The following is a 25,346-nucleotide window of genomic DNA, read 5'->3' as shown; positions in this document are numbered from 1 at the left end:
CTAAACCCAGCGGAAGTGATGAGCCGGGGTTTGGAACTCTGTATCTTAGAGCATTGTGCCCTGCCCGGCGCCACGTGCCCAACAAGTGGCTGCCTGTCACTGCACAGCCTGGCCTCTCTGTCCCAGGAAGCCAGCCGAGGGGGAGCAGAGCGCAGGTCCCAGCCGTGCTGGCCGGAGGCCCCGTGCACTCTGGCGGCCGGCATGGAAAGCCACACGCTGTCCCCAGCCTTCCCAGAGAGCTGCAGTGTGAACTGAGAAGTACCTTTGAAATTATGTTCTCTGAACGAGAGAAAGACTGAATCCTCCTTTCCACCTCGGTGTCTGGATGAGACTTTTCATCTCGTGTTGTTTCATGGTCTTAAAATAAAACGTGAGATCTGTGGGGAATGAAGAAAAGCTGCGATCCTGCTTTGAACTGCCAGCTCGTGTGGCGGAGTCCCGGAGTCCCGGGTGGGAAATCAACGTCTGCCCTGCACAAGTGAAGCCGCTGCGCCGAGAGCCGCCCAGGCTTTCTTCTGGGGGAATTACCTTGCCCTCCATGCCTTTCAGCTTCTCTGCGAGGCCCATTTCATGCTTGCCTTTCCTCAGACACAGCGTATGTGTTGTGAGTGGGAATGGGCTCTGGTGTCTGGACAGGGGAACCCGTCGTGGCCGGGCCTGCTGCCCCACGCTGGCCGGGAGGTGGCCCCAGGCGCCCCTTTTTTCAAGATGTCATCCTCTGCCGGTGGCAGCCCTGTCAGCATCTCTCACAGGAGCTGTGGTGTGATAGGGAGTGGAGGGGCTTCCTCCCCTCAAGCTCGCCTCGCTCTCCCGGTGGGCCGGGAGCCACTCTGCAGCCCCACGGGCCCCGCTCACCTCCCACCCGCTGTCTTCTGCTGCCTCCGCCTCGCCTCTGCACAGCCTCCCAGCTCTCCCTCTCCGAGGAGACCCAGCAGTGTGTGTCCTTGCTACGAGGGCTCCTGGGCTCCTGCCCCATCGCTATAGCAACACCTCTGATTGCCCAGTCACTATTTCTTACACTGCCAGACAGGTGTGTGTGTGTGCACGTGTGTGAACCAGGGCGGCACCAGGGCCTCATGCATGCAAGGCAAGAACCTCTCTGCCGTTAAAGAATTAAATTGGAGGTCGTCTGAGAAGAAGCCCCTCCACAGCAGACCGAGTGAGCACAGTGGAAAGGCGGCTCCTGTCTGGGCCGCTGCCCTGGGACTTCTTCCTTGGCAGGGCGTGTGCGAGCCCCGGGAATGTCCAGAGCATATCTGAGCCAGGCGGCACCCAGCATAAAATCAGAACAGTGCACTGGTGAAGACGGGCACCTAGCGGGGCCCTCGGAGCCCGAGGCACAGGAGAGCAGTGCCGCAGAGCGCAGGGCCCTGGGCGGCCGTCGGCTGAGCTAGAGTTAACCCCCCTGAGCCCGACCCCTCTCAAGCGGACGCCCCTCGCTCCACAGTGTCTGCAGAGGATGGAGAGGCCGCCAGCATGGGCTTTTGGCTCTGGGAATTGGGTTCCTCAGCTCATCTTGAGCCCGGCTCTCCAGACTGAGTCAGCTTCATCCTAACTCTTCCTCCTCCATCTCCTGCCTCTGGGCATGGCCAGCCCGGAGGAGCCAGGCCTTCTCCCCTGGCCACAGAAGCTTTGAAGACCAGCCGACTCTCCAGGCTTTCAATTTGCCAGGCGTGGTTTTGCCCGCCCAGGACGCAGAGCTCTCTCGAATCCGGCAGGAAGTGGGCTGACCCCAGGTTCCAGTCCCATGCTACAAAGGCATCTCACAGGTGACATGGGAGAGAGCCATTGAAAACAGGGAGCAGGGTTCCTGCAACCAAGGAATAAGGTGGGTGGAATGTGAAGAACCCAGAGCTTAACGGAGGACCTGATTTTATCAACCCTGGCACTGGGCAAGCCCAGAACAAGCTTGATTGAAGAACACGTCACTCATTCTGCCAGTCCTCCCTCCTTCCCTCCCTCCCTCCTCCCTTCCTTCTTCTTATTCCCTCCATTCTTCCCTTCCACACTGGCCCCTCCTGGATCGAAGCCTTGTGTTGGCTCCCTCTCTATCCCGCCCCTGCTTATCTGCTCCTGCATCTCCTAACCACCACTGCTGGAGCCAGAATTCCGGGGACGGCTGTGTTGTTTTAACAAAGGTCGGCACCTAACACCAGGCACACCCGGTGCAGCAACAGGCACCTCCCTCTGCTTGTTCACCCCCTGCTCGGGCTCGCTGCTCCCCTGGGTGGCCACTCTCCAGCCCCCAGAGCTCTCTCAGAACCGGACAGGGGTGTCAGGGCAACTGTCAGATCCCTCCGTTCCTGCCTCTTCTCATGAACAACGCACGCACGCACGCCTGCCTGCCAGCAAGGTGTGTGGCAGAACACGACCTGAGGGAGAAGTCCATGCAGACACAGTGACCCAGACACACCTTAGCCTCCCGCAGACACTGCATGTAGGTGGCTCCAGATACCACTTTGAAACACAAAGCCCTTGCTGTTTTGAGACAAGGACTTGCTGTGTACTCTAGGCTGGACTCAAACTCAGGATCCTCCTGCCTCTGCTCTCAATGCGGGGATGACCCCGTGCCACCACACCGAACTGGCCAACAGACTTCAATCAAACCATCTCCTGTGAGCCTTATAGAATTCTTGCCAAGTAGGTATTATTCCCATTTCTGGGGATGAGAAAACCGAAGCTCCTGGATGTTGACACTTGCCTCCATAATGAAGATACGAGCCCCAGTTTGCCCTGCTCCACATCTCAGAAGCTGTCTGCACTGCTGGACTAGGGGTAGAGCTTGGGGTAGAGCCTAGCCTGCGTGAAGTCCAGGCCTTGTCCTCTGCACAAAGACGGGGCACTCTTCTAATAAAAAGTGGAAGATTTTTAAAAGTAAACTGAAGAGCTGCCCTCGTTTATCTCTAAGCTCACCTTGTCTTATCATTGAGACGGCCCCACTCCTGCCATGTGGATTTCCCTGAGAGACGCCCTGTGAGAGCTGTTTATGGGATGGATAGCCCTGCACACGCGTGTGTGTGCGCTGCATGCCCAATGTTGTCATTAACTAAGACGTGTACCTGAGTCCAGCCGCAGCAGTGGCCACGGCACAGGCCAGGCTGAACGGCCGTAGTCTCTTCTGGGCGAGGACAGGGATGGCACACTTGTCACTGTGACCTCCAGGACTGTGACGTGAGGTCTCCTAGGATGTCTGTCATAAGTTGGGTCTTCAGTGTCCAGCTTGCCAAGAGAAGTGCTGTTCAGAGGTGGTTAAAGGTCGAGCATCTGAGCACCAAAGTTGGTCCATCAGAGCTGTGCAGGCGGCTGGGGTACCGCCCTCCTCATTCACCAACACCTCCCCGCAGGGGAAGTGGTTGTCTAGGTCACTTACTCTGGCGACACTGCCCCCCAGCTGTCAGCATGTCATAGAAGAGCGAGCACAGCCCTGCATTCCAGGTGCTGGGGTCAACAAAACCCATTTAAATGCATCGATGCTCCTCCAAGCAGACGGGCAGCGTGAGGGGGCGGTGGGGCCGCCCAGCTGCTCTTCCCATGCTCATTGCCCCGGAGGGCCAGTGAGTTCTGGTAGAGAGAAGGCTCTTCAGTGAGGAGGACTCCAGCTACCGCCCCACCCTTGAGCCAAGCCCCACTTCCCGTTTTCTAGAGGTTCACTGGAGATAAGAGTCTCAGGACCTCTTGGGCCCGGGCTGGCTTTGAACCTTGATCCTCAGATCTCAGCCTCCTGAGTAGCTGGGATTACCGACTTCTAAAGCATGTTTTATATGACAGACATGACTACACTTTGTGGTGGTGTTGCACTGCCAGCGTCTTTCTGCCTCTCCGGGCCGCATACAGGACCGAGTGAGAAGGCCACACTGCCCTGTGACGTGGTTTAGGGAAACCCGCTGGCCCACGAAGTGCTAAATCCCATTGCAGCTCACTGCTCAGGGCACAGGGCTGCTGCTCTCCCAGCCACTTTCTCTGTCGAGGAAAGACTGAGAAATGATCTCAGAGCAGAGGCGACAGGACAGCTGTTGTCCTTCAGGAGGCTCCAGGAAGCACCATGGCTGCTGAGACTCCTGCAAAGGCTGGGTTACTTCCCAGTAACGTGCCAGCCTCAGTTTCCTAGAGTTACCCGGTCTTCCGTGCTCATGTGAGATGTCCTGTTGGCAGAGGTCCTGGGACAGGCTGTATGTGACTCCCTGTGTCATCTTGGCAACTTTTCTACAAATCTAAAAATATTCCACAGTATGTTCAGCAAAAAGCTGATTTGGGGTCAGGGTATAGCATTTTCTGTTACACTCTGAGAAGAGAGACAATGGAGGTCCCCAAGCCTCATAAAGGTGCAAAGGTCCCTGTGCCTTCATGTCTGAGGTTTCTGACCATGGTTGCTTGGCCCCCTTGTCTAGGACTGGTGGCATGGTAGTGGAGGCATGTGGTGGAAGAGGCTGGTTTAAGTTAGGCAGCCAAGAATCAAAGAAAGACACAGGAAGAGCCCTAGGTCAGTGTCCTCTTAGGGTGTGCCCAGTGACCTAACCTACTTCCACCAGGCCCCATCTCCTCTCAGCAGTGCCACAGGCTGGCCACAAAGCTGTTCACACAGGGCCTGCAGGACACAAATCCAAACCGGGTGCGCCATCTCCTAGAGTCTGGCCAGAGAGTCTTCATCTGACACTGGAGCGAAGTTCACCCAGGTGGAACATCCCAGTTCTAAATCCAGAGTTTGTGTGTAGAAAGTTCCATGCCACAAAACCATTTTACATCTGAAATTACTGGAAAGCATCGTATAACATCACTTTGTATGCATAAGATGCTCGTGAAAGAGAAATAACTGTTATATTTAAACTTAAGTTCCATGCCTGGGATCTCTCTGCAGATGCCAAAATCTAAAATACTTCTGATTTTAGGCAGTTCTGATAGAGGCTACTCAACCCACAACTTCCACCGCCATGTTTATTCACTTAAGGAAAATAAGAAACTGTACGCTTGGCAGAAATGAGAGGTGCATGAAACGCTAGAATTCCTCTGTAAGATTCAACATTAGGTGCTCGTGTGCAGTGCCAGCACTCAACCCCAGGCCAGGCCTGGCTACAGAGCCAGACCCTGTCTTTACCAAGGGTAGAGAGAATCTTCTCACGGCCCCCAAAGCTTAGAGAGCTTGTCTCCTGATACTGAGAGGGGCGTGTAACGGTGGAGACTGAGGCACCGCGGGAGCCAAGGCACTACCGAAGGCGGCTTTCCCTGCTCATGTAGACAGAGGTGGGCTCTGTGCCTGCCCGGCGTTCGGGGCGCAGCAGCCGGAAGTCGCCTACACTCGCCGGTCCCTGCTCGGGTGTCAGGGCCTTGGGAAGGGCGCGCAGGGGACCACTGAGCTCTGCTCTCCACTTGTTCCCATCCATTTGTCCTGAAGCGTGCCAGGACCGGACTGCAGTCAGCGGTCAGGGGGAGGGGGACACTGCCAGCATGCGTTTGAGAATTCCTGGGCCCCTGGTGATGAGGGATCTCCCCCAAGGGCCCCGCCAGGCTCGGGACACAGCAGACCTGCCCATCCATGGGCCAACACCATGGCAAAAGGCCTCGCTCCCACCTTCCTCCTCCTCCAGGAAATACAGCGCAGCAAGCCTGGCCTGCGAGGGACGTCACCTCACAGATCACTCCCTGCGCGTTGTTCCAATCGTGTCTGACAAGGTTTCACATCAAGACTCCCAATTTTGAACCCACCACCCCTCCTGCGAACTCCATCTTTGGGCCTCTCTGGATGCACGCCATTTTACCCAAGGCTGGTCTGAAGGCCGTTTGCCCACAGAGCCTGGCCTGGCAGCGTTTCCTGCCCCTGGCTTTCGGTGGGTTAAAGTGTCCTTTCCACACTCGCCTCACAAGGGCTTTATTAATACCACACTCTGCTCCAGACTTGACCTTCAATCCCTGGAAAACACTGAAAACGACTTCAACTAAATGAAAAATACTGTGCTGGCCTCAGTCCAAGCATCGGCAACCTTTGTGCAAGCAGGCAGCCAAGGGTGTGTGTGGTAGGCGTGCACCCGCCAGGAGACGTGGGTTGTTAATGGGCCTCGTGGGACCCGGCCATAAGGGCAACGTTGACTCCTGCTGTGGCCAAGTAAGAAACTCTCTGGGCTCGTGCCCTCAGGGCCAGAAGCTGGCGCCCTCCCCTGTCTGCAGAAAACCCACCACGCCCTTGCCGTGTGTGTGTGTGTGTGTGTGTGTGCACGCACGCATGTGTGCGCGTGTGTGCGTGCGTGCCATAGCGCCCTTCCCTCGCCACAAGCATAGCCGTTACGTTGAGATCCTGGGTGTGCTTCCATTGTACAGATGAATGAAACAGCTGCCACACAGGGCCACAATCACCGACCGTGGGCTCCTGTGGAATGTGTCCTCCACTCACGTAGTTAAAAGTAGACTTCTGAAGCGCAGGCGCTGTTTACTGGGATTATCTGAAATCCGGTTAAGGTCAGGTAAGGTTGATGACCCCTGCCCGTGGTGAAGGAAGCTAGCAAGCACCCGTGATGTGGGGGCCACTGGGCCACTCGTGCTAAGAGGCCGTCCACTAAGGTGTCCACAGTGCCCCAGCTCTAGTCCCGAGACGTGGCGTGGACACGGGTGAGAGAGGAAGGGCCTCGGGAGCAGACCATGAAATACCTGCTCGAGTTTAGCTCTCAAATGTCCCCCACAGCTGTTCTCCTAGATCTACCAGCCGTGGCTCACCTGTTTACCCGCACTCTCATCCGCGCTGTTTCTGCTGTCTACCTAGAGCGATCACATACACGTTTGTGTCTGGAGATACTTCTTAACTTCTTGACGTAGAAGCACTCAATCCTGTGGCAGCTGGGTGCCTAACACTTTTAAGAACGGCCAAACATTTAGAAGTGTGTGTAAGTTCACACTCCCATCACAGTGCAGGGGACTCGCAGCCCCCGCTGCTCTGGGTGTGCCGCGTCCCGTCGGGCTCCTCGCCTCCACCTTCCTGCTGGCAATCAGACATCTCCCCGTGGGCCTACTGGCCGCGCGTGTGCATTTAGAGAAACATCTGTTCTGGTCTTGGCCTGTGTCAGATTGGATTGTCTTGCCATGTTTGCACGTCATAGTCCTTTCTTCTCTCCTTCCCTCCTTTCAAAGCTCCCCTGCCTCTTTCCATGCGGTCTGGCTGGCTTTGAGCTCAGGATCCTCCTGCCTCAGCCTTCTGAGTGCTGGGACTACAGCACTGAACCATTATGTTCAACTTAATTCTTATGTATCCTAGAAACAAGTCCTTTCCCACATGTGCTATGCAAATATTTTAGCTTTCCTTAACCTATCGTTTGGCTTTATTTACAGGACATTTTTTATTTTAATGCTGGCAAATGTATGTCTGTGCTCTTGGTGTCCTAATTTAAAGACCATCTCCTAATGCAGAATCATTACCACATGCCCTGTGATGCATCGTGAGTTGCTTTCTCTGTGGAGTGCCGCAGGGCTGGCCTCTCCCCGTGGATTCCCAGGCTTTTGGTAGCATCCACTGGGTTTGGGAGAGACGGTGTCCTGGCCTGGCCCTGTCGAGCAAGGGCCGGTGGCAGGGAGTGGGAGGGGCTCATCACGCCCAGCGAGGTCAGCTTCATCCTCTCAGGGCTCTGTGCACGCTGACCCTGAGAGCAGCCAGCTGCCTCCTCCAGACCCACCACCACATTCTGCCCAGTCAGCCCTAATTCTGCCCATCCTTTGGTACCAAGCAGACGCTGAATGGCCGATGTGCCAAAACCTTACAGACTAGGAGTATTCCTGGAACCCACGGACTGCCAGTCACCGCAGCTAGTTCTCAGCGTCTCTGCTTCCTGCTTATGAATGGAGGTGGTGACAGTAGCCTGCAGAGAAGAAGCAGATAGTGCAGTGACATGCATCCTGCATGGAGACACTGTAGGTGGCAGCAGCCATCCTGGCCCACGCTGCCCCCCACTAGCCCCTGGGGGGCTCCTCAGCCTTGCAGGCCATAGCCAGTACCAGCCACTCAACAGCACTCCCTGCCTTTAGAGTGGCCTGTGCACTGGGCACTAACACACACACACACACACACACACACACACACACACACACACACACACCGGGAATTAAATACATAATACCTGCACTACTTAATTGCTAAAATTGCTCTAAGATCAATCATTTAAAAATAATGTGTTGGAGGATTTTGTGTGAAGTGCTATAGAAATGTCTGCTTGCTTGCTTTTAGTGGAAAGAGACAGGCAGGTAGACATAACCCACCACGAGGTAGAGAATATTTTCTAGAAGGTGTAATTTCATTTTCAAAGGTGGTAAGGAACCACCTTTGAGAACTTTGAGGTCATAAAAAGCGAATGCCCCTCTCCAGGGTCTCGTGGGGCGTCCCGCAGCCGTCCTTAGGAGAAGCGAGGTCGAGGCAGGAGGGGCGGGGACCAGGACAGACAGTTCACCTTTAATATCTGGAGAAGAACTGGGAATTTGCACAATGCGTGATTCATTTCTTTTTCATATTCTTAATATTCCCTTTCATCTTTTCCCCTGTGAAAATAAAGTAGTAGCACTTTCATATCACCTTAAAATGACTGAATGTAGAGTTTAACCCCTCTTCCTGGCGCCTGCCCACACCGGCTTAGAGCACTGCCCTGGTGCCGGAAGTCGTGAGAACTCGTGCGGCGGTGGGTGAGTGAGGGGAGGACTGACCGCAGAACCGGCACTGTGACCCCTCACTCCGCTCCGGGTTGGAAAATGCACGTGCAAAGGTGGGCTTTGGCTGGGGCTGTTTCCACTCTGCGGCCATGGAGCTCTGCTCCAGACCGGCCAGAAAGCATCTGCCACGTGCCCTTCTGTGTGCAGACGCCGAGGCGGTGTGGCAGCACCTCCCACCATAGTGCAGGGCCCTGCCTGAGAGACTGACCAGCCACGAGAGCAAAGCAGATGCAGTGCCCGGTGTCTGGGAATGCACGCCAGGCCCTGTGCCAGGTGGGAGGGGCAGGGCAAGGAGAACTGGGCCAGCCCTGGAGAGGTCACTGCCCCTCTGTGTCATCCCGTTTCTGAGGCTCCCACAAGCAGCAGAGACTGGCAGTGGACCACAGGCTGTCAGAGGGGCAGCGCCGGAGCCCCTGTGACCCTGGGCATGTTGTGTCCTCCTCCCTCACCCTGGTTTCTCATCTGAGAGTCACGGAGTGGCCTGAGGTTGCTATGGAGATCAGGCGGGAGGGTTAGGTCGGGGAGCGGGGTGTGACTCACAGCCCTAAAACTGAGTTACCGCATTGATGCAGCTAAGTGGAAGCAGGCGCTTGCAGTTTGCGACCTGATGAGGACCAGAGTCCAGAGGCGCACAGCTGGACTCGCAGGGCCCGTCCCCGTGGCTGAGGCTCTGCCACCAGAGCCAGCCCCCAGGTCTCAGCCGCCTGGGTTACAGGGCTGAGCCAAGAGGAGGTGCCGTCACCACTGCAGGAAGGGGCGCAAAGCCCAGACACGAGGTGTGGAACCCAGGCCACTCCTGGGACATCATGACCGGGGCACGCTGCAGAGTTTCAGCTTTGCAGGATGCCGCCGTTCTGGACACCTGTTGCACAATAGTGTGAATGTGCTTGAAACTATGGTAATACCTGCTTTGAAAAGCATACTTGAGTACCAGGCTCCGCTGCTCATGCCTGGAATCCCCGGTGAGGCCAGTCAGGGGAAAGACGTTAGCCAGCCCTGTTTTAACCAATGAGCCGGGGTGGTGGCCGGCCCTGAAGAGCTGCCGTGTGGGAGATAAAGATAGGGAGATCACAGCCTGAGACTGGCTCTGGAAAACAGCCAAAAAAGGTCTGGGGTGTGTCTCAAGTGGTAAAACACCTATCTCCTAAGAACGAGGCCCTGAGTTCAAAACTTACACTGCCCTCTCCTCCCTCCTCCACCAAAAAACGGCTGAACAAATGCATGCTTTCACTTTTTATTTAGAAAATATTTAATTGAACCAAATGAGCAAGATTCTTGCAATGCTCCCCGTGGGAGCAGAGATACAAAAATGATTGCGTGGAGAGGTCTGTCCCTTCATCTCTTCATTTTCTCCTAGTTACACCGTTAGCTAGTGGTTCAAGTTTCAATGCAAGTACAATGCATCGGGAGGAATCACCCCTTCCATTACTCCTCCCCATCTCTCCGAGCCCCACCTGTGCTCCTAGTTTCATAGGAAGCACCCAGAATGTTGTGACTGTGTTTCCTCCTCCAACTTCAGACACCAGCTTCCTGGTATCCATTTTGCACGACCGAGTAAGGTGTGCTAGGGGATCACACCGTCTGGATTCTCCCTGCCTTCTCTGGTGAGTGTGTGTGCCTGGGCACATGACCATGTGTATGTTTACTTACATATTTATAAATTAGATCTCACTTGTACATATGAGGAAAAAAAGCACGCATGCTTGGGGCTCTCTGGCCTGACTCCACATGATTTCTTCCAGCTCCGTCCATTTCTTTGCAAATGGTGTCATACTGACCCTCCTAATGGAGAGTAAAATTGTGTGTGTGTGTGTGTGTGTGCGTGTGTGTGCGTGTGCGTGTACGTGCGTGCATGTGTGTGCGTGCGTGCGTGTGCATGTGTGTCCACTGAAGGGCATCTGGGCTGTTTGCATGTCTTGGCTGAGGTCTTAGTGTGGCAGTACATAAGCGCACATGGCTGTGCGAGTGGCTTGGCTGCGTCCTGACTGGTGATCGTGCTGGGTCAGAGGGTCTTCTGTGTTAGGTGTTTTGTGAACCCTCCACGCTGCCCTCCACAGCGGCTGCACCGGTTGACATTCCCACCAGCAGTGCTTCAGGGTTCTTTCTGCCGAGTGTGGCAGCATCAGCTGTTGTTTGTGTTCTGGCTGATGGCCATTCGGGTGAGATGGAATCCGTGTTGTTTGGATTTGCATTTCCGTTATGACCAGAGATGTTGAGCATTTCTTCGGGTGTCTGTTGGCTATTTATACTTCTGTAAAGTCTCCGTACAGGTCGTTTGCTCATTATTTATCGGGTTGGGATTCCTTGAGGGTTTATATCTTGAGCTCCTTGCACATACTGATAATAGGCCATTCTCTAACATGAAGATCTCCCATTCTGCAGGCTGTCTTTTTTTTTTTTTTTTTTGTCGGTTGTGGAGCTTTAACTCTGGGCCTGGGCGCTGTCCCTGAGCTCTTCAGCTCAAGGCTAGCACCCTACCTCTGGAGCCACAGTGTCACTTCCAGTTTTCTGGTGGTTAATTGGAAATAAGAGTCTCACAGACTTTAGTGCCCAGACTGGCTCTGAACTTCGATCCTCAGATCTCAGCCTCCTGAGTAGCTAGGATGACAGGCGTGAGCCACCGTGCCCAGCTCTTTTTAGCTTATTAACTTTAGTTATGCACAAACTTCGGTTTGATGTATCCCACTTGTCAGTTCTCTCTTTGATTTGCTGAGTCCCTAGAAATTTACTCAGAAAGTTTCTGCCTGTGCCAAGAAGTTGTAATACTTATTTCACTCCTTCCTGTAGTAGTTTCAAGGTTTCAGATCTTACTTTGAGGACTTTGATCATTTGAGATTGATATTAGCAGAGGGTGACAGACAGGGATCCTGTCATCTTCATTTTCAAAGACTGCTCCGTCAGTGTCAGGCTTGCTGGAAGGACCAGGGCCTTCTCTGGCCCCTCTGGCCCACCAGCCTGCTGCCCGCAGCGCAGGACTCTGCTCAGAGGCCCATCTTCTGTGTATGTGTCACAGGTGGGACTTACGTTCCGTTGTTCTGCGAGTGGCAGGGGAACACTCAGGTGACTTAGCACAGCCGTCCCCAGGCCGAGCTCTGCAAGCACGTGTGTCTGCCCTCATGAATACATCACGGACTCTGCCCTGCAGCTAGGGGTCAGTGCTCACCACCGCTGGGCCGGCCTGGCCGGGGGACGTGTGTCCAGTTCACATCTCTGGGCCGTCCTGGGTTAGGGTCCCTTTTTCCTGCCTTGGTTTTGATCTTGGCAGTGGCAGAAGGAGTGTGCTCCCGAGAGATTCAATTACTTCTCTTCAAAATTCTCTTGGAATCATAATGACTATTAAAAATTGAAGGAACCCATATCTCATGCTATCCAGCTTAACTGGTAATTAAAGTGCAATTAAATTTTTCACGGTGTAGATTGTGTCTTTTTTTTCCCCAGGGGAATTACAAAGTCTGGGCCGTCACGAGTACTGGGGTTCATGTGCATGCATTTAATAATTCAGCTTAGACCAGGCACTGTCCCTGGTGGCCGCCCAGAGGGAAGGAGGCGTTGTAAGGTATTGTCTTGGCGGTGGTGGTGGATTTGGGTCGCCTTCTCGGAAGCGGGAGCGGGGAGGGCCCCTGGTAGGCGCTCTGTGATGGGCTGTGGTCACGCTTTCTGGTGAGCCGGCCAGGCCCGGTGCAGCCCAGGAAGAGTCCTGAGTGGTCGAAGGCTGAGGAGGCACTATGCCTCCCGGGAGGGGGGATGCCAGTCAGTAGGATTCTCTGGCCCTGCTAAATGCTGTTCTTTTTCTTTCTTTAAAAAAAAAGAAAGATGTGTTTGCATTGTAGAGATGCACCAGTAGATAATTTTCTTCTTTCTTTTTTGAGTGGGGCTGAATTTGAACTCAGAACCTTGGAGTGGCAGGCCTGAGCCACACCGCCCTTTTTGCTCTGGTTGTTTCTCAGATAGTCCTGCTGCCTCCGGATCAAGCTTGGACAGCTATTCCCTGCTTCTGCTTCCTAGGACAAATCATAGCTGGGGTGACAGACGCGTGACACAGCGTCCAGCTTTTGTATTGTCAAGGCTTCTCTTGAACTTTTGTCTGTGCTGGCCTCAGACTGTCATCCTCCCTGTCTCTGCCTCTAAGAAGCTAGAATTATCGGTGTGAACTACTAGTATGTGGCTAGAAACCGTTTCTTGCATTTAAAACATGTCTTCCTGGTCTGAGGTTATACTGCACACAAAGAACCAGTCAGCCCTGCGCTTCATTTCTGGACGTGAGCGCTGTCCACCACAGCGCCTTGGAGCAGGGCTCACCTCTCCCCGTCCTGCCCTTCCTCAGCGCTTAGGACGCCACGTGCCGGGGCCTAGCAGCTCCCACTGCGTTGTATCTCGGTCGGTTATGAGGCTTGCACTCAGGGCCTGAGCTCCTCCGCTCCAGGCTGGCACCCAACCCCGGGGAGCCACAGCTCCACTTGTAGTTTCTGAGTGGTTAATCGGAGATGAGAGTCTTATGGGGACTTTTGTGTCCAGGTTGGCCTTACCCTGATTCCCCAGATCTCAGCCTGCTGAGTAGCGAGGATGACGGGCGTGAGCCAGGGCGCCCGGCTCGCTTCCACCCTTGATGGCCTCAGAGGGGTTCCGGTGCCCGATCTCAGTCCTGAGTCATTCCAGATGTTCAGGGCCATAGGCCTCGTGATGCCCACCCTGTGTGGGTGTTATTTTAAGAAACAGCCTGTGTCCTCGTGGGCAGCTTGGGAGGTGGAAGCCCCGCGGGGATGGCTTGCGTGGGGCAGGGCCTGCACGGGGCCCCAGGCTCTAACAGCTGGTCAGTGGAGCACAGAGTGGGCCTCAGAGCCTCCTAGCACAGTATGTGGACTAACGAACGAACCAGGAAAGTCTGGGAGTCTTGCCTCGGGAATAGCCCAATTGTCCATGTCTTTCTGCATCGGTTTCCTCCTGCATTCGTTCCGTAATCGGGCGATTCAGATGTGAGAACTGGTCTAAATGGATTTGGCATGTCTGTCGTTTTCCCTCCAACCTTCGTTAGCTCTGGAAAGAACGAATTTGCCCTTAAGATGCCTCACCCAATTTGTGGACTTTCCTGAAGGTGCTTCCGTAATTGTTCTTTGATGTGTAACCAAGCCGTGGCCGCCGTGGGCCGGCTTCGCCGTGAGGTTGTCCACCGCCCTCCCAGGGAGGCCCGAACCCCCGCTGACCAGCAGGGCAGATGTCCTGCGTGGCCCGACTGCCAGTCCATCGTTCCTGACTGCAAGCGGCCGGCCCCCGAGCCCACCCTGTGCCTCCCTGGCTCTGGTGGCCAGGAAGTTTCAGGACTGACGTTAGTTTCGTCCGTGGTTTGTTTCCGGAGGCAGGCGCCTTGCACGTGGACCTGCGGCAGTTTGGAGCCGGGCCTGTGCCCAGGCGACCGCCTGCGTGGCCCTGTGGGAGCTTCAAGTCCAGTCGGGTTTCACGACCTGGTAATGAAGAGACACCTCGGTGCCCGGTGTAAGCACAGCCAGCCTCAGGCCCGCTCTAGCTCGTTCCTGGCCCTGAGGGGCCACGTGGGCATTGGCAGCGGGAGGTGTGCAGATAAGATGCGGTTGTCTTTCTAAAAAGCAGCCCCTTGTCCCCAAGATAAGACGTGGATGGAGTTCAGTGATGGTGCCCGTTGAGTCAGGTAACTGTTTTCAGCCCTGGCAGTGGAGGCTGCATCCAGCGTGTGCACACGTGCTCTGGGGAAAGGGATCCCTCCGTCCTCCTGGCCTTGAGCCAGCTGGGGACCTCAGTGGCCTCATAGCAGTCGTTTCTTACTGGACATGCAGCTGTCAGGACGTCTTGCGTGCACCATGAGTCGTGTCCAGCCCTGGGCCTTCTGCCCTTCCCGTGCAGACTTCTCTGAGTGCACCTCGGGGCATGCACACTTAGATACCGCGACACGGCCTCCTGAAGCTCTCATTCCTTCAGGCTGCTCACAAAGCTTGGGCCTCCTTTCCTGCAAGCCCCAGGCTCACTGACTGCAGAGCTGGGCCTGTGTTAGCCTTTTCTGTTCTTGGCGTGCAGGATTTGATGGCTGTGGGTTCAGGCATTGTCCTCACTGCTGTTTTCCAGCACAGCTGGTTTGTGTGGATCCTTATCTGGTCTTTTGGAAGCTATGCATGCAATCCCCCACTCCCCCCCCTTTTTTGTCAGTTGTGGGGCTTGGACTCTGGGCCTGGGCATTGTCCCTGGGCTCTTCAGCTCAAGGCTACCACTCTAGCCCTGGAGCCACAGTGGTTAACTGGAGAGAAGGGTCTCACAGAGTTTAGTGCCCAGGCTGGCTTTGAACCGTGATCCTCCGATCTCAGCCTCCTGACAGGTGTGAGCCACTGCACCCGGCCTTCAGTCCATTTTTTATTTTTTTAATATTTTTTATTTTTTGCCGGTCCTGGGGCTTGAACTCAGGGCCTGAGCACTGTCCTTGGGCCTTCTCAAGGCTAGCGCTCTACCACTTGAGCCACCCCACCATTTTGAGCTTTTTTCTATGTATGCGGTACTGAGGAATCGAACCCAGGTCTTCATGGATGCTAGGCAAGCACTCTACTCCTCAGCCCATTTAAAAAACAAACTTATTTTAAAAGTTTTTTGTTTGTAAAAGTTTTTTGTTCCCTCTCAGCCTATTTTTAATCTAAGAAGAAAAAAAATTTGCACTACCATGATTTAAACCCAGATCCTCATGCTTGCTTGGTTCAATGATCATATGACTTTCTGCCACTTGAGTTATGCCTCCAGTCTGGCTTTTTGCCAGGCATTTTGGAGATGTGTTTCAGGGTCTTTGACTGCTTGGGCTGGCTTTGAATCACAACCCTCCGGATCTCAGCCTCCTGGGTAGTTAGGATTTCAGGCTTGAGTGCCTGTAATCAGTGCCCAGCTGAATCTGAAACTTCAATAGCAATTCTGGTTTTTCTGTGTGGAGCTTGATATCAGACCTGATTGGATTAATTCTGCATGGAGACGGGGAGGCAGGTCTTCCTGCCCCAGCCTTCCACAGGAGGAAGTGGAGTTCCCCGGAGAATCTGGCCTTTCCCTGATGGGGAGGGGATCTTCCTTCCTGACCACTTCCAGGTAGATTCAATACACATGTCCTCTGCATCTCCTAAAGCCAGGGTGACCCTGTTGAGTGCTCCGGGCTGCACTGGCTACTTCCTGCGTCCCCAGGCCAGCGGGAGCTGATAACGACCGTCTGGAAACTATTTCCATGCTTGTCATAATCCACCTGGTCAAATCCCATACTCTGTTTATGACGTTATTACTGGGCCTGAAAGTTCCTTTACATATAAAAGCATCATGCACATCCTCAAGTGTAGTGATTTTTAAACACTTGTCATGGGTTCTGGTATAAGTTATAGCAGAGCTGGGCAAAAATAAACTTACGATCATTATTCTCTAAGAGGAACTCTTGGCTCGGTCTGTCTGCTAGAAACATGTGGCTTTCAAAGCCAAAGAAGAAGCAGTCCTGTGGCCCATCGCCTACAATCTCAGCTTCTCCAGGGTCCAGGCCAGCCAAGGCCAAAACTGTGAGAGACCCATCTCAACAGAAAAGGCTGGGCGGAGGCGGGCATGCCACTTGTCCTAGCTATGCAGCGAGAGGGCATGGTGCTTCGGTCCAGTCGTAATCAAGAGAGACCAGTGAGTTCTGGCAGCTTGTTCTGTGATAGAGTTGGGTTTGTTTTTTGTTTTGTTTTTTAAGTTGCACAGTATGATCTGTATTTTCTTTATTTGGTTTTATTTCCTCTTAGAAAAAGAAAGAAAAACGAACAGTAACAAAATGTATTCTATTATATAGGAAGTTTCTCCATCACCATGCCCCAGGTAGCTTGCACGCCGCGGCTGCTGTCAGTTCCGCATGCCGAGAGCAGCCAAGCCCCCCCCTTCCCTTCCCTTGTGCTCTCTGTCGGCCCGGCATGCCGACTTCCCGCCCTTGGTTTAAGACCCCAGCACGGTCTGTGGTGTCCAGTGTTGGCTACTCACTGCCAGCCGCCAGGCGGGGCCAGCTGGTGTCACAGGCAGAGCGGGCGTCACCTCACACCCCCCACTCTGTGTTTCACCTCATCCTCCATGAGGCTCCAGATTGAACAGATCCGCACACTTCTGAAACTTGCACTCATTTCTCTTTCTCCTTCTTTTCTTTGTGAAAGGCACTCAGTTCCTAAGGCCTCGTAACTTCTTTCGTTACTAGTGATGCTATGACAAAAGTACTGAGAGCTTCTAGGCTGCTTCACGCAGACGCTGTTCTTCCAAAGAGCCTGGTGCAACACATAACACAAACCACAGGCTGTCGGCACATCCGGGAGCCGAGTGCAGAGGAGAGGGTGGAAGTAAACCCACTGCCCTGGCTTTGTAATAGGGAGACATTTCAAGAATACACAAAACAGAATGGCATACTAAATCTTTACACCTCCATCCTCCAACTTCTGTAATCACCAGCGCTTTACCCCTCACCGCTGCTGAATTATCTTTGTGCACGGCCGAGTGTTCCTGAATCGGTGACATGTTGTCTTTCATTGGTTTTGAAAATTCCCAGCCGTTGGGGTTTCATCTTCCCCCCCTTTTCTCCCTTATCACCTGAGATTCCAGCAGGCCTGTGTCTCTGCTGCTGTCATCTCTGCTGTATGGTGAATCTGCCCGTTCATCCTGCCTTTGTCACTAATTCACAGATGTTAAACTACTACACTGATGATTTTAGTTTTCTGTTTTTCAGTTCAAATTTTTCCATTTGTTATTTTCATATGCTTTTTGATTTTCTGACCTTTTGGGGTCACAAATGCAAGCCCAAGACATTTGCCAGGACTCTTTCTCCTTCCAGGTGAACCCTAAGACAGTAGAACACACATCTCATTTTCTACGAGACTACCACAGTTACTGCGTGGCAGGGCCTCTCTGCGTCTGCTCTGGGACCACTGCAGGGATAGCCAGCAGCTGTCACATCTGCCCTGCTGTCCCTGTAGCCCTGGCCCTGGGGAAGAACTCGGGCTGCCTCGGTGGCTCAGTCACACCTCCAGTGCTCTAAAAATATTTTGTCTGTTTTTATTTCTTTGTTCTTAACAGAAACTGATCTGAAGCCAGCTAATGTACCATGGCTAGAAGCAGGCATTCTTCTGCAGACATATGTATTTGTGTGTATATGTGTTCCATTCTCATTTTCTGTGTGTATTTTTACACTATTTTTATTATCTTTAAGTGTTATACAAAGGCATTGCCATTTTCCAAAGCAGTTTATGAATACACTGCATCTTCATCAATGCCTCCCCTTTCAGCATTCTCCCCAGCGCCTTCAACATGCCTTCCCTTACTTTGTTTGCGTTTTGTATATACACATTTGAATTTTTTCTTTTTCTTCGTATTTTTTTTCCCAGTGCTGGGGCTTGAACTCAGGGCCTGGACACTGTCCTTGAGCTTTCCCAAGGTTAGCACTCTACAGTACAACTTCCGGCTTTTGTGTATATGGTTCCAAGGAATCAAACCTAGGGCTGTAAGCATGCTAGGCAAGCACTCTACCACTAGACCACCCTCCAGGCCCTACATTTGAATTCTTTTTTTTTTTAAGGAGATTATTGGATAATGTTGATGGAGAAGGTGGGTTCTTGTCATAAAGAACACAACTGTAACACTTTGATGAAACTGTCAAGAAAAGTTTAGAATGTTTACAAAAAGACAAAGAATTGAACTTTTCTCTTAAAGTAACAATCTTACCCTCCAGATAACATTGCTTTACAAGTATATTTTTCTCCAGATCCCTGCTTCTCCTTCTTCATTGTCTGCCCCTTTCAGCCCCACCCCCTTCTTGCAAGTACCCATTTCCTGGGGCTTTTTGTTGGGCTTTGACTTGGCCTTTCTAAGGAATTACACTTTTGAGTTCTCCCTTGAAGCTATCCTATTTCAGTTAGTACATTTGTAACCGCTTGCATACCAACCGACATGTTTACTTACTGATTTACAGGCTAATTCTAGCTACCATGTATGAAGGAAACCATGCAACCTTGTGTCAATATAAGACCTGAAATTAGGGCTGGGAGTTTGGCCTAGTGGTTAAAGTGCTTGCCTAGCATGCATGAAGACCCGGGTTCAATTCCTCGGTACCACATACATAGAAAAAAGCCGGAAGTGGTGCTGAGGCTCAAGTGGTAGAGCTCTAGCCTTGAGAAAGTCCAAGGACAGTGCTCAGGCCCTGAGCTCAAGCACAGGACTGGCAAAAAAAAAAAAAAAAAAAAGACCTGAAATTAGTACAGGAAGTAGGGGAAACATTAGGGTTTCTTGACACTGGTAGAAACTTTCAAAGATCCAGAAGCATAGCAAATCAAAGTCTTGATTAATGGGATTGCACCAAATGTAAAAGTTTCTGTTTAGCAAATAGCCAATAATCTAAAAAGAAAGTATACAGAATGGACAAAGATTTTTGCCAGCTATGCATCAGAAAGGGGCCTAATACCCAGAATATACGTAGAACTCAAAAGATTAAGCCATCAAAGAACCAACAATCCAATTAATAAATGGGATGGCTTAAAGAGAGACTTCTCAGAAGAAGTAAAAATGGCCAATAAACAAATGAAGAAATGCGTAACATCTCTGGCCTATACAGGAAATGCAAAGCAAAACAACACTGAAATCCCACCTCACCCTAGTTAGAGTGGCCATCATCAAGAAGCAGACAGTAACGGGTGCCGGCAAGGATCCAGCAGAAGGAAACACTAAAAGGCTGTTGGTGGTAATGTAAACTTGTCCAACCGCTCTGCCACACCGTATGGTGATTCTTCAAAAACTAAACATAGAACTACCCTATTTCACTCCATTTATCCAATGGAACACAAACAAGGTTATGGTAAAGCCACTAACACAACCATGATTGTTGCAGCACTTTTTACCCTAGCCAAGATAAAGAATTCGCCCAGATGCTTCTCAACGGACTAATGGATCAAGAAAATGTGGTATAGATGCACAGTGGAATTTGTTGTAGACATTTAAATCAAATTTCAGGCATCACAGCGTCTGATCCTAGTGCTATCTCAGAAATATGGTTGCTCTCTTCTTCTGTGTTCAGATTGCCTTGCTTCTGAGAAATGTCATCTTTTTTTCTTTGTTTACCATTATTTGGGGGAGGATTGTACAAGCAGTGGTTCTTCTGTTTGCATCAGCACTCCACATTTCTCAGCTGAAGTTCATACAGCTGGAGCTGGGTGGTTTCTCTAAGTACACTATAAGCAGATCGAGCACGCTCTCTTAGGTTCAGTAGGTGGGCTTTGTGTCTGACTTTGAAAAGCAGACCTGAATGCCTTTTCCTACCTGTAAATGGCAAAGGTGCTTTCTCTAATGAAGCACCCTGAAAGAAACACCCTGCAGGACTTACAGAGGTCCTGCCACCAGGTATCTTTTCTGTGTTCTTCTAACTGGAGACAGACCAGTTCCCAGAGTCTCAGCCTCCTGGTGGACTGTGACAGCAAGACCGTGGTGCTCATGGGTCAGGGTGAAGCCGCTGTGTGCTTCCTTTTCCTGTCAGGCTCCCCCCTCTCTGCACACGTTACCACAGAAGCACGGAAGAAGACAACCTCAGCCTCTACACCGGCATTCTGGAGCCCAGAGAGATAGACACTTGGTCAGATGACTCTGGGGAGGGGGGACTGGTGTGTGTGTCTTTGGGGGGCGTTTGCATTTCAGCAGAGTCTTGGCTGTACCCCACAGGCTCCCAGCTGTGGTGTCAGCTTGCAACTGTGTTTACAGTGACTCTGTTCTCACTGCCAGGCGCTTGTTCAAGTCTCTTTGCCTCTGGAGCCTGTTTCCTGGGTTTCTTGTTTCTTGTCCCATGAAGTACTCTGACCCAGCCCTCTTCTATGGTGCTTCTGTCTGCACGGGGAAGGGAGACTTGCCAATGGTGCCCAGATGCCTTATCATGCCGCCTGGGGAGGGATTTGACCTCATACCAGTGGCTCCCTCACACACCTGGGCTTCCCTGACCTGTGGTCCTGGCTGCTCCCATGCTGTGCCATGGTCTCTGTGATCCCCACTTTTCTCTATGTCATGACTTGATTTCCCTCATTTCCCCCAAGCACAAGGACTCAGCTGGACTTCTGCAGAGTGACAGCAGGAGGCCCAGGGCCTGCGGTTGGTAGATGGCCCCTCCCACGGCTCCTCACCATCCCTCCGCAGGCCTGAGCCCCCTCCTATTCAGGCGTGGCCAGCCCTCGACTCCAGGCAGTTCTGCACTGGACGACCACCTGAGAGACCTTTCCTCTCCTCCCGGTCAGCTGGAGCCTCCAGGAGGGCAGCTTGCAGGCAGTACCCGCCTGCAAGGGGCCACTTGGGGAAGCTTTGTGAGGAAGCCCCCATGCTTCCTCAGGAGCCTGAGCTGGGGTGTGGGGGGGGTGTTAATCGCTCTGTACCTGGTGCAGCCTAATTACTCAAAGACTTCCCTTCTGCTCACCGACATGACAGACGCCCACGTAGCGGAGAGATTATTAGTATAAAATTACTTTTTGGCCTCTAAATTTAATTGTGCCACATTCATAGCAATAAAATTGAATTCCGAATCCAGGTGTGCTTTTCAGGGAATGTGTCCAGGGCAATTACACTCTGATAATAGTGGCGTCCTGCGCTTAAGCCTTTTGTCTGGGGATCTGAAGTCTTTGCATGCGAGTGGATTGAGGTGTTGGTTCTGTAAGGGTGATCCATGCCGCTACCCTGGCGGCACTCAGGAGATGAGGACGCCCCCCCCCCACACCCAGGTGTCGCCTTTGTTTCTCCCTCCCTCCCCCTTTTCACTTCCACAAAAGAGGCTGCCCTCCTTGGCCTGGTGCAGTCCCGGCCCCAGCTCTGCTTTCTGCTTCTTTTTCAGCATGAATGAAAAGTTCCCACCTCACATTTCATGGGGAAGAACTGAGAATATCTGTTACATGGGATTGCTGAACTGTGAGCTCTGAGGGCTCAGAAATAGAAGCATTTGGAGAGGCTGGCATCAGCAGGTGGGACCTGAGCGAGGGCTCCTGGCCAGCCTTGGAGATGGGCGAGGTTGCCCAGAGAGCAGGGGCAAGGCATCCCCTGATGGGCTGAGGCCAAATCCCCCCACCCCAGTCCTTCCGGTTTATGTCCCAGTTCCTCTTCCAGGAAGCCTTCCTTGGTCCAGTCAAGCTCAGTCACCTCTGAATGCATAAACTACCGAATCAGTTTCTCAGTCCTGGGCTACACATCAGATCCTGCTCTAGCCTCCCTGTGGGTTCCTCAGAGGTATCCCCTTTTCCAGATGAGATCCCACATGTGCAGAGGAAATTCAGCAACGTCTCTGAGCATGGATTATGCAGAAGAGGCCAGGCTACTGAATTCCATCTAGAAAGTTCTTATGAGTCTGGTTTGAATTAATGTGAGACGTGGCTCTGGGTTATGACACATGCATTGTCCTTGGTCCAGGGCGGCGTTCTGTTCTGTTCTGCTCTATTGAAGGAGGCCGGGCACGTGTCCCCTGCCGCAGTGTCCAAGCGGACACAGCAGGCAGCCTGATCTACCAGAGTGTACTCCATGAAGACGATAAAACAAACCCGCCTGTGCTGGGAGGCAGGTGGGCCATGAAGTCTGCAACTCAGCGTCAGCCTAGGGCTTTGAGGTTACAGGAAAGGGAGAAAGAGTCTATTAGGAGAATCACAGCAATTCCGTCTGTCTCGGCTGGGTACTGAGACAGCCTCTGTGTAGGGCCGCGCAGTGCTGGACCTCCACAGAGAGGGTGGGCAGACCCCACAAGGCAGCCAGCGCAAGGGACCAGCTTGGGTTTCTCTTCTGGTGTGTGTTTCCATCTCCCTCCCAGCCCTGTCACTTGGGGTTTTTTCTCTACTGCAGCGAGCACTTTGACGAGCGCCTACGTCCTGCATTCTGGCTGCATGCCTTCAGTGGCTCCGTAGCGTTTTCAGCCAGCTCTGCTCCACTTCCGCGGCCCCCAGTGAAATATGCTGCCAGCTGGGAGCTCCTGACCCTGTTCGCCTTTGCTTCCTCCAGGGTTTTCTTCCCCGGCATCCATCCTGTCAGAGGCGTGCAGGTGATGAAGGTGGGCAAGCTGCAGCTGCACCAAGCCATGTTCCCCCAAGCCATGAAGAACCTGCGGCTGGTGAGTGGCCGGGGGACCCGAGATGATTTTATTTTTAGGAGGAGGATACCGCCCATTTTACAGAATGGCTCAGAGAATCGCGCCGGGCTGGGTGCTAGGGCGTGCTTCCCCCTGGCACGTCTGGAGGTAGAGAAGGAATGCGCTTCCTGGCGCTCACTCCGCGTGGCTGCAGATGTTTGTGCGGTTGAGCGTTGTTGGGGTAGCATTGCTCAACGTAGGTGTGTGGTCCCCGTGACGCGGGGACAGGAGTGTACTGCTGTATGGCCTGGTGCCATCAAACAGACACAGCCTATGCACCAGCCTGCTGCTTCACGCTGCCAGGGACGGGTTTCCTAAAGGACAGGGCACTCTCAGCACCAGGAAGGCCTGAGGGCTAGCAGGGATAACAGGCCTGACCTTGTGCTGACCTTGGCTGAGTCCTTGCTAGAAGAGGAAGGATCAGAAGTGTCCATCTCCACAGCCAAGCACAGGGCCAGAGTCCAGGTCAGCCTCCTCCTGCAGAAAGCAGAGCCTGACAGGGGCCCCGCCACCAGGCAGGGGAAAGGGAATGCATGCTTTGCCTTTTGAAACCATTGTGCTCTGTAGATGGATGCCCCTGGGTGTTCTTTCTTGTGCTGGAGACCCTGGAGATAATGGAAGAAAATAGCTTGAAGAAGGCTTTCAAAGCCTGAGCGACGAACAGAAACGTGTTAAGGATTCAATTAGGACCCAGCCTCCTGCAGAAAAGAAATTCACTTAGCCCACTCTGATTTGGTTCGGTTTCCATCTCCACTGGGCTCAGCCGAAATTCTCCTGATGGCTGCACCCTCAGCCTAACCGAGTCCACTCCTCTCTGACCCACTCTTGTTTCTCTCCATAGAGTATTTGGAGGGACTTGGTTTGCTACTAATTGGACTTGGGGACTCTCAGGAGCAGCTGTCCCTGTGTGGGCTGCTGTGATCCCAGAAGTCCTGCAGCTCCACAGTCCGGGGACCAGCCCCAGCCCCAGCCCGGCCCAGCTCGGCCTCAGCCCGGCCCCAGCTAGCTGCCTTACTAGGCCCACTTTGGTTATAGAAGTCAAGTTGCAAATGAACTGCCCCTCTCCTCAGTGAGTGGCTCTTTAAACTGTAAATTCAAGCTCCTTGCACTGTATTTTGTGTAATCCCTTCCTTGCATTTTGAGGATCTGTCTGCTTTTCCTTGAGTCTGAATAGGGAATGCAAGCTGCTCCTTTTGTAATGTGCAGTTATCAGCTGTCCCCTCTCATACAGGCAGGGCCCAAGCACAGCCAGGCCGGTCTCTGTCCCAGCATGCTCCTGGACTTTCAACCCTGGTAGTCACTAATTAAACCATGCGATTCTATTTTTCCCATCTCTTAGTTTGTGATAGGAATTCCTGACCCCTTGGTCATGTTCTTTTTTAGCAATCTGATGGGAGCCACCGGCTCCTGGAAGGGAATGTAGCCATGACACTTGTTTATAGAGCTGATAGGGAGGGGAGCTCCAGGGACCTTCCGAAGCCATTCTATGGCCCCTTTAACATGTAGCGTCACGTCAACACGTGAGCTGGAGGAAGGCGTGGGCAGGAGAGCGGAGACAGGATGGAACTTATAAACGCTACCTTAGTGACCTTCAGATAAAACATAATGGTTTAGGATTGTGTTTTTGAACAATAACACCAAAAAGAAACACTGTAAGGAAGAAAATATGGACAAAACCCAAGCATCGTGTTTGAGTGATCATAAAGGAAATGAAGCAGAGTTTCCCTGTTAGGAAGGCCAGTGGTAAGGAGCTGACCGTGGCCTCTCGTCAACTGGGTGTGACCCCCATCCTCCTGCTGCAGGGTGTGGGGAAGGACCGTGAAAACAAGGCGTGGATGAAACTCAGAACCTTATGCACGGATACTTCAAATGACTATGTTTCCACCGGGAAAAAAACACACCAAGAATATCCAAGTTGTAATGGGGAAAAAAAAGCAATTACTAGATGCATGACAGCAGAGATACTGGAATTATCTAACAGCAATTTAAAATAGCTATTATAAAATGTTTAAATAGGCAATTACAAATATCTTCCAAGCAAATGAAAAATACAGAAAAATCACAGTAAAGAAATAGAAAATAGCTGGATGCCTGTGGCTCAAAGCTGCAATTCTTGCTCAAGAGGCTGAGATCTGAGGATCAAGGTTCAAAGCCAGAGTGGGAGTATGGATCCCACTAGCAGAATACTAGTGTTGACCACAAAAGCTCAGGAACAGCACCCAAGCCCTGAGTTCAAGTACCAGGACTGGCCCAAAAAGGAAGGAGGGAAAGAGAAGGGAAGGAATAGAAACTATAAAGAACAAAGAGAAATCTAGTAAGACCCAGGAGACATAGCTACAAAAATAGTGGGGAGCTCAGTTGCAGAACAAAGGAACAACTGGTAAATCAAACAGAACACTAGAAACCACCTGACCTGAAAAACGAGGAGCAAAGAACTGAAGATTGCATCAAGCCTCAAGAACCTGCGGACCAGTGACAATAGATCTAACATTCAAGTCCCAGAAAAAGAAGAAAAGCAGGTGAATGGGAAAAGTACCTGAGAAAAATG

The 25,346-nt window shown here is 52.4% G+C and overlaps 1 protein-coding gene across 1 annotated transcript in view; it reads left to right on the top strand.

Annotated features, from left to right (window-relative positions):
• Smyd3 (SET and MYND domain containing 3) overlaps positions 1 to 25,346 on the top strand; it is a 323,227-nt gene that overhangs the window by 295,057 nt on the left and 2,824 nt on the right. The window contains exon 10 of the mRNA XM_090341528.1: positions 22,672 to 22,780. Within this exon, the coding sequence (XP_090197654.1) occupies positions 22,672 to 22,780 (109 nt within the window). The remainder of the gene's footprint in view (positions 1 to 22,671; positions 22,781 to 25,346) is intronic.

This window comes from Megascapheus bottae, chromosome 10, assembly GCF_031878675.1.
Source record: "Megascapheus bottae isolate mThoBot1 chromosome 10, mThoBot2.hap1, whole genome shotgun sequence".
Lineage (NCBI taxonomy): Eukaryota > Metazoa > Chordata > Mammalia > Rodentia > Geomyidae > Megascapheus > Megascapheus bottae.
The sequence above is the reverse complement of the archived record's forward strand: the minus strand, read 5'-3'. Positions and strand labels throughout refer to the sequence as shown.